General features: G+C 34.2%; 1 protein-coding gene across 1 annotated transcript; it reads left to right on the top strand.

Annotated features, from left to right (window-relative positions):
* Positions 1–1,959: 1,959 nt before the first annotated feature.
* Positions 1,960–7,781, top strand: LOTGIDRAFT_190352 (hypothetical protein; the record flags this gene model as incomplete). Its single annotated transcript, XM_009058284.1, has 10 exons — positions 1,960–2,092; positions 2,538–2,771; positions 2,935–3,127; positions 3,352–3,481; positions 4,764–4,878; positions 5,847–6,014; positions 6,336–6,398; positions 6,669–6,904; positions 7,259–7,479; positions 7,694–7,781. Coding segments are annotated over exons 1-10 (1,488 nt in total), but the record flags the coding sequence as incomplete, so codon positions are not given.
* Positions 7,782–10,057: the final 2,276 nt, after the last annotated feature.

Below are 10,057 nucleotides of genomic sequence, written 5' to 3'. Positions count from 1 at the left end.
TCTGGTAATCCACAGCAATTGTCTTCCCATTCTTCTTTATTAGGATTCTCCTCTTGGAATCTGGAGCAGTATTAGTGCTGGTTGGATTTTGGTTGAATTATTAACATCACCCGTAACTGTTTCTTCCTGTTATGTATGCTTTCAATAGGGCATCAACCAAATTCTAGCACAACAATAAACAATAAAGCTAGTTATTAACGTTAGGATTAAGGAGTAACCCTCCCTTGATAAGAATATTAGTTGAGGTGATTTTGATGTTGCATTTTCTTGTTTGTTTAACTGACTGTAACACTATCGCGTAGTTGAGATGACGTGTTCGTCCATCAGGTTTCCTTAGAGAAAATGTCTTTTGTTATAATCACGATTCAACGTTGAAGAACGAGCTAACTTCGTGCAGCAACATGTTTATAAATTCTGGTTTTTGGTTAGGCTGTGAGAGATTTCAATCTGGCAATGAAGGTGAAACGTTTCGAAATTATACCACCAATTTACAAGCATAGCCAGTCTGCAAGTCGTCAAATTTCAAACAAGTTATTACATAGTTAAAACTTTGTGTTTTTACGTGACAACCCAACTTTAATGATAAATACTATAAATACCAATGCATATCACTGCTGTTACAATCATTAGGTGAGGTGGCCGAGTAGGGTATGTATTTGAAATATTTTACATAACCGGTACGTTACTTTCAGTTGACAATATTATTTTATCAAAATATTCAATTCATGGTACCTTTATAATAAAATTTAGTTTCATTCAGCGTAATCGAGTTATCAAGTTATTTTTACTTATTATGTTCATATTTCTAGCAAAATTAAACGCTTATAAAACCCAACTTGTTTTGGATGGGTTTTTGATTGATACACTGGATATATCTTGGTAACACCCCCCGTCAAACCGGACTGCGAAAATTTGCGATCTTGAAATTGAATTAAGTCGCAAGCAAACATGAGAAAAACGAAAAATTGCTATAAAAAGTTTATAATAGTCGCTCTCATCGCGACCTATGCGACCATATTGCGTTCCGATGGGCCGCCCACCACGGCGTTTTTAATAATATCTATGGGGTTGGTAAAGCATGATCATCATATCCAAGATAAGTAAATCACGTTGTACTCGTATTTAGAAATCTATAAACGCAGTGGAAAACCCACGGTTAACTTCAAGAGTAAACCACACCAAACTCGCCAATCTCATAAAAAATTCCATGTGACCACAAGGAGCGACACCTCTGTATGAGAGAATACAAAGTTGCATTAGAAACTCATACATGGTGTGGAAAGCCACTGGGAGCGCAATACGAGCACTGTGAACCCCTAGAGAAAGGGCTCCGAAAGTATGTAAGAAACCCGAGGTTTGTGGTAAGGGCAATATGAAGTCGCCGTTGCACATGTAACCTGTTTTTGCTACGCGTATACTGCTTTTTCACTGCATCCGTGGAGATGCTTGTATAATGTTTTAGAAACGCGTCCACAAAAAAAATGGCTTTTGTTTTGGACGTGTCAACAACAAACGCCATTGGCGACAATGGTTGGTGACCACTGCACAATGTCTGATGTTTCCTACACAAACATACTATATGTTGACTTTGAAACACCCTGGGCAGGACGTAAAACTCCATTCATTTCATTTCCTTTAACACACCCTGAGCCAATCATACGATTATAACAAAGCCTTCATATCATATTTAAGTCGAGATAGAGGTACAAAATGGTTGTGAACTACGTTCGTGTGTGTTAGAACCATACTTGTAGCAGAACAGTAAGGACGCCTCATAGATATCTTAATTATTATATCATAATCGTATTATAAGATAGCTATTAGACTCCTTTTCGGTGTGACGTGGGTGTGATGCCATGCCATTCAGTAATAACTTTGAATATTTAATGCTCCATTTCAGTCATGAACATGAATGTGTTTATCATTGCCCTCATACTTCCGTTCATATCGGCGTACTCTGTTCAATTACGTAGGACGTCTACTATATTTTTACCTACATATGATGCGAATGGAGAGCCAGAGTTTTCTTACGACACTGGAACATCTGAACAAATGGCATATGATGATAAAGGAAAGATTCTCTACGTATCAGGTTTGTATTAAATCGTGTCACCTATTTCTTCACCTTTTTCTATATAAAGGCTATGTAATTGCATCATCCTGGGTGATCCTCGAGGGTGATTCACCATTGTGTCTTTGGCGACCTGTTTCAATTTTGACTTTTTCTTAAATCATAAATTTTCTTAGAACACAATCATTATATTGTATTGGTTTTCAACCTGGTGGTAATTCAAATGGATAATTTAGAAATTTAAGTCTTTATTTATGTTCTCCAACATGAAAAAGATTGCAGGCAAAATCACGAAATTGTAAAGATTTATAGTGTGAAGGGGGTAATTAAATTGATCAAGGATCCTAAAAGGGATGAAAGAAAGAAAAGGGTTGAAAACCTCTGTATTAAAGGCACTTTAGCACTTCAATAAAATACTTACAAACCATAATTCAGAAATAGTAAAAATTGTATATTTATATTTCAGGCTTTGGTGTATTTCATGTATTAGATGTATCAAATGTAACCGATATGATTATCAAAGATCGTAGAATATATTATGACAGTGATTTAACTGATATCGAGTTCTGCGGTGATTATATCTTCTTTGCCTTAGTTAATGGAACCAATGATGCTAGTAGAGAAAATGGAACTGTATATGTTCTCAAGAAATACAAAGCTAATAGTTCAGATTCATTGAAGGTCATCCATAAAATCCAAGGTACGTTTCTACCTCAAAAAAAGGTTTTGTATCATTTGTTTTCACCCTTTTTCATTAAAATAAGTACTGTGAAAGAAACAGATCTTCAGCTTTCTAGGTCTTCTTGTCAACCTCACCAAAAGTTTGAATTGTAGCCCTAAAGTGTCATATTTGTCAATTGTAGTTGGAAGTCTACCAGATATGATCAAACCAACAAAGGATTGTAGAACGGTAGTCGTAGCTATCGAAGCTGAAGCTTATGGATCATCTGATTCTTTTCAAGATCCAAAAGGAGGTGTTGGTATTATTAGATTTCCCAATGGCGTGGAAAATACGCCTGAATACATGGGCCTCGATTTTACAAAGTTTAACGACAGGTAAGTTAAGGAACAGATATTGACATAAGGGAGAACTAATTCATATATTTTGAGTAAGTTTTGACTGCATGCCTGACCATTTATATAGAAAATTTTCCTGATAAGGATACGGACGAGAGACTATCCGTTCTTTGAGCTTTTAGAAGCTTTTAAGTAGCCAGACCTTGTGACCATTAGCATTTAATGTAGGAAATGTTTTCAACAAACTCTATTTATGTTTCTAGACAACCAGAATTAGAAAAGGAAGGAGTAAGATTTGTTTATCGAGAAAATGGTAATACATTTGATCGTGATATAGAACCTGAATACATCACTTTCAATAATGATGAGACTAAAGCTTATATTGCACTGCAGGTATTGTGTCGTCATGCCTATTCGATACTTATAATATCATAATAAGATTGAGGCAAAGTTTAATATCATTCATAATGATTATCAGGCCTCGTCTGAGCAAGAGTTAATGCTGCTAATTGAGTGTCTATAGGTTGTTGATTTAATCCCGTAATTAAAATATAGGCATTCCATTTTCGAACCCAAACGTCAAAATTAAAACCTTTAGAGTCACTTTCAACTTCCAAAATAGGTACGTTGTAGGATGATGCTGGTTTGACATGTTGATGTCTGACCTCATTATTTACGGTATTGTTATTGTTGCCTACCGGTTGGGCATTTTCATCTTGACCACTCATTTTGAAGTTGTTTTCAGCTGTATTTTCTTTCTACTCTGTAGTTGCTCGCAGCGCCATGTTCGATACTTATAATATCATAATAAGATTGAGGCAAAGTTTAATATCATTCATAATGATTATTTCTACAGTTTACAACAGACTAAGAAACGGAAGTGTGCTTATTCTCAAGGGAGATAACTCGTCCTTGGAATAAAGAGGAATCAGACCACCAATCATACTGTCTATGTATTTGAGTCTATTGAATATCCAACAATGCCCTCTTCAATGATCCAATTTATTTTATGGATATGATTTTCATACAACGGAACGAAGTTATTGAATTTAGAGAAACAACTTGATTCCATATCTCTTTCAAGTCCGTAACTTTATTAAGGCAAATGAGGCAAATGCCTCATGTCGAATTTGACGAAGAGAAATTTTGTATTAAAAATTTAAATATTTCGTTTTTTGACGGATGCGTAAAAGTTGTTTATAGTGCGATGAAAGATATAACAAAAGATAGCAGGATTTTTGCCCCAGTCTTTTCCTTCTTTAAACTGGTATATGTGGTGCATTTCATTACTCTCATTAATAATTTGAATTGATTTATGAAAAGTTTGGTTCATAATATTAACAATACCAAATTTCAAACTTGGCTAATGCTATTGGTTCGGTTGGTTTGGTCACATCAGTGACGACTGCAGAACTTTGAATAAGAGGGGGGCGCCGGCATTTTTTACGAATCCATTCTAGGTAGGTTAGGGGGGCAATTAAATTCTGAAATTAAAGAGAATTCCTACATTTTTACAACATTTAAGAAATGTATTTTTTTGGGCCTTTTCGGGATGGGGTGATGTCCCCCCCTCCCCCTCAATCCCCCTTCCCGTTGGAGTCGCCACATGGTCACAACAGTCCGGAGACACAGTCTAAAATTGTAGAAAGTGAAGATTACCTCTTATATGTTGTAGGAGAACAATGCTATTGCTATTGTGGATTTGGAAAAATCAGTAATCGACGAGATCAAAGGATTGGGATATAAAACATGGGATAAATATACACTTGACGCTAGTGACAAAGATGGAGGTAATTATTTGTGACATGTTTTAAACGAAACATTTACGTACACTGTTGTTTTTTCATTTCACTTCATTTTACATGGCATTGCACACAAGGGTGAAAATATTTCTCAGACCTGCAGCTCAATTTCAAACCAAATACTAAAACATTACACAGATTTGCTGATATATTCCTTATAGGGCTGCAACGATTCACCGTTGAATCGATGAACCGCGATTCGTTCCTTCTTATCGATGCATTGCGGAAGAAAAAGATAATCGCGATACATCAGCTCGATTCTCATAAATATAATTAACCCCCTTTAATGACTAATAGCACGGAATCCTCGCGTATTTTAGAAATTGTGTCATGTTCAAGTGTTAAAAAATTGCTTTCACGTATTAATTTGTCTTCATTTGTCTATTAATATGCCAAGTGCCAATAAATATTGTATGACATACAATATTTAAAAAAAAATGAAATCTGTGCCCGAATTGTCTTAAATTAAGATAGTTCGGTAAGGTTTCATCTAACAAGTTAACAAATTCCTTGGCTTACTTCCCTTGGAAAATAGATCATTTAATAATCACATACAAACATAACAGCCGAAAATCTCACCCAACATCGGGTGAAAACAGTACATCCCGTAAATTAAACTGGATACTTGTGGATCTCCTAAGGGGGGTAGTATCATGTGTTCTAGAAAGAGTGAAAATACTCTGCCAATAACAAGTGTTTCTCTCGAAGAGTTTGCAAAACTCTCATAAGTTAGAAATTCGGGAAACCTCAGATATCTCGCCCCCTCTGGAACGTAAACCTGGCTCCGCCACTGGATCGCAACTTTAGGAATCGTTGCAGCCCTTTATACATTTTTACCATATGCATTCAATCTTAATGGATAGCTCTTCCATTCCTAATATATTATGTCAGTGCCATACGGAATGCTTATTGGTTGTTTTTTGTCAATTATTATATATTTTTGTAATTTAATCAAGGTATTAACATGAACAACTACGACTTTATACGATCCTTCTACTTACCGGATTCCATCAAATACCATCATTGGAATGATGTTGATATTATTGTAACGGCTAATGAAGGTGATTCTAAAGACTATAAAGATGGGTTTAATGAAGAACGTCGAGGAAAGAAATTTGATGCTGGTAGGTTTTTTGTACCTGTATTTTATCAAAATTCTGTCTTCTAATGGTTGTGACAGTGGTGTCTCGATGAATCATTGTGTGAGGAATTTAATGGAGGAGTATAAGGCAGCTTCATTTTTGAAGCCATTGAGAAAACCCACATTCACCAAAAGATGTTTTCAAAAGACATTTATTTCGTAAGATAACCGGTCTGAAGGCACAATGTTTTCGAATTTTATGCGATCAGTGGCGTATTTATGAAGGGCAAAGTTCTATGCATCGATTAACTGCAGTTTATACGACAATGTGATGATTTTAATTTTGTAAATATTATTATTACAGCTGTATTGTCTGATAAAATACCACGATCTATCAAATCAGATTTAACCAATGATAGTAGACTGGGTAGGTATATTTATTTAATGTAATGATGTGCAATATTGTTATGACTAATTTTCATGCTTTTAAATTAAAATCTATCCCACCAGTGTACAAAGGCATTTTTCTCTTGTTGCAGACGAAATTTATTCTACATATGAAATATCTTCTGATACTTTTGATATTCTGAATTAGAACCTTTATTCGAGTATTCAAAGAATATTGCGTTTTCTTTTTTTTTTGAGAATGGTTCACAATGAACTGCCAATCGACCTGAAGAAAATTTGTATTTTACAGGGAGATTAAAATTTACTAACGTTGATGGACGTGACAGTACAGGAAAATATGAAAATTTATATTTCTTTGGTGGACGTGGATTTACTATTCGCAAAGCTTCTGATATGTCTATATTGTACGATAGTGGTGACATAATAGAAAAGAAAACATCATCCCTCGCTCCAGAAATCTTTAACTCTGATACAGAAGGGAAAAAGTCTGTCAATGATCAAATGGACAACCAATCAGACAGCAAGGTAAATATGGTACTTTAAATCATCATCATCATCATCATCATCATCATCATCACCATCTCATCATCATCATCGTAATCATCATCATCATCACCGTCATCATCATCCGGAATTTCTGTTTTACAGTTCATTTATCTTTGACAATTAAGACAAAAGCCGTGCTGTAGGCCAATTGGTCGAATAGTGTAAATGTTCTTTAAAACTGGTCATTCATATCATGATCCTGATCTTAATTATGATGCCTCATCATTATCATCATCATCATCATCATCATCATCATTAGTAATTCTCAGTTGAATTTACTTCAAATGACTCATTTGGTCAATTAATTCAGATTGTCTATACACCTGCTTTTAGGGTCCTGAAAGTGAAACGGTGGAAATTGCTGAGATCGGTGGTAGATTGTTTATATTTGTGGGCAGTGAAAGGCCAGGGACAATAGCTGTATTCTCGGTTGGGGATAACTTTAAGGACACAAAATTCGACCATCTCTATTTCAACATAGCTGAATACGACAAACCTTTAAAAGACTTGTATAAAGAACGAAAAATCTCAGAAATTGATCCCGAAGATTTAAAGTATGTTGTTTGTATACATGTATATATGTCTTTAACTCTTTGAAAAATGGAAAAATGTCCCATCAGATGATCATTGATCAAAAGTATTTATGTCCGACTGCGTTTTTTTTCTTTCATTTTTTTAACTGAATATTATACGTCTTTGAGGCAATTTCATGTGTTAAAATGAAAGATCAATGATTAAATATATTTTATGGAATCTGGTATATTTCAGATTTGTACCAGCTAGAAAGAGTCCAAATGGAAAAAATATATTATTTGTAGCTGGATCAGTATCAGGTACACTATCTATTCTGGAAGTTGATATCGATATGGGTTCAACAGATAGTAATAACGGTATGTCATTTTCCCATTTACCATTTCTTTCACTGCTATATCCACTGAAAATGAAAAGTCACCAAGCATAAGGTATTTCTGGATTGATAATGATAATGCAGAAATGTTATGTATATCACATTGATTGTAGTTGATTATTTTTATATTTTATATATGCATGACTGGACTTAAGGATTTTACAAAACAAATCATTTCAACAGGCGTAAAAATCTAATTAGTTTATATGAATATTTTTCAAAAGTAATTGTATTTAGTTGGACTTTGTGACATATGTCATGATTGAATACATTTTCGTTTTTAACATTTAATAATTATTTTTTTCATTTTCAGGAGTGACAGCAATAGGTATGACTGTAGCTAAATATCTAGATTTATTCCGTTAATGGATGCGCCTATTAACAAACTAATACCTTCTAATACTCATTGTTTTAATATAAGTTCAGTACCGGTACTTATTTTTCTAAAGTGGAATTGGTAAAAAAGTTCGACGATGATATGCTACGATCAAACTTGGTCTAACGTGTATTATGTGTACTTCCTGACACTATTATCCAATTTTCACATAATCAATATGCTTATCTACTGCTCTGTGAGGTTGGCCAGTTCCTTCATTGAGATTCTATAGTCAATTCACCCTAATACTAGTATTAAGTGGTACGTGATACTAACCGGATTCTCAACTAGTGTCCATGTGGATACTAATAGGTTCTCAAATACCACTTCTTTGAATTTTTATATCATATACAGAGTTACAGCAAATTGTCGGTCCTTAGTACTAATGTTTGAATTAACATAGATTTAATTTTCAACGTACACGGGAAGGCTGTTATCATAAATGAGTATTTGAAAGAGGACGTGCTTACCCGTTACACTGTTCCATTATGTCCTGTCAACGTACGCTCGTATATTTCATCACAAATTCAATCTTTCTATGTATTTATAGATGGCTTAAAAGTACAAAAGCTTATCATATTTAGTCTTTAAATTCAATATATGAAAACAGTATCATGGTTTTGTTACAATTTTGGGCTTTGCTTCATTCAACTAAGAGAGCGCTTTGGACGCTTTGGACAGTGTCGGATTACGTGATTTCAACTCAAACGTCACTATACCTGCTAAATATTATTGAGTTTTTGTGGACTTGGCTAATGCAAAGTCCCAGTTTGTTATCGAAATGTCAATTCTTTTTTTTCGATTTTTACACACCTTCCTGAGCTTAGACTACAATAGTTGCAGCAACCTTTCAACGTTCACGAACCTTAGATATAGGCGACGATGTGCATAAATATATTTTGGATCTTTTTTGCAAAACCGGAAGTGCCACAGTTCAATATGTGCAAGAATAGATAATCGGCTCTGAAAGAATAGCAGTTTCAAAATTTCAAAATTCGAAAATTTGTCGCAGACATTTTCTTTTTGCCAAATTTTGCATTTTTTTCATTTTTTTTTTTGCTTGTTGTCTGATTAATCTGAAAAAAATTGAGCAAAGACGGTTTAAGAAAGTAAACAAAACGGTACAGTCAAATTTTCAATTTCACTTCCGGTTTAAACAGGAAATCGATGTTGAATATCTTCCGGTGTAATTTGTATAGGACAAAAAATTTTATGCTGATAGGTAGACAAAGTTGTGACAAAAAAACGAAGAAAAAAAAATCCAGAACAGACGTGAAACTTTGGCCGCCATTTTGATTTTTCTGAAATGATTCGATTTTTATTCGGACATAATGGCTCATCCGATTTAAATGATTTTGGTGTCAAATGAAAGGAGATAAAAAAAAACATGACATTAGGAAGTGTAGTATCCTCGTCTCAGGAATACTCAGGATTAAACCAGCAACATTAAAGTAATAAGATTTATTGAGTTCAAATCATGCACACCATTACGCCGGTTCCGTACATAATAATAATAATATCCTGTACATATTAACAACCCTCAGTACAGTCAATACATCATGAAACGAAATATTGTATATTGTATGCTCTATGACTAGCATAACGTATTAATGCCGTACAATACATCCCTCCCTTTTTCAGAATTTTAGCCATTTAAAATTATAACTAATTATAAATCATATCTAAAATAAACAATGTAGTTATCTATAAAATAAGAGATGCAATGCTCTAACCTAAGCATACTTCAACCAAAATATTTAACTGTGATCAGTAGAGAACAAATAAAACATCATTACCAAAATATTGACATTGATTTTTTTAACTACAAAATTTTACATTGAACACCAGC

Source organism: Lottia gigantea, assembly GCF_000327385.1.
Source record: "Lottia gigantea unplaced genomic scaffold LOTGIsca_33, whole genome shotgun sequence".
NCBI classification, from domain to species: Eukaryota; Metazoa; Mollusca; class Gastropoda; family Lottiidae; genus Lottia; species Lottia gigantea.
Note: the sequence above shows the minus strand (reverse complement) of the source record. Positions and strands in the feature narration are given on the sequence as shown.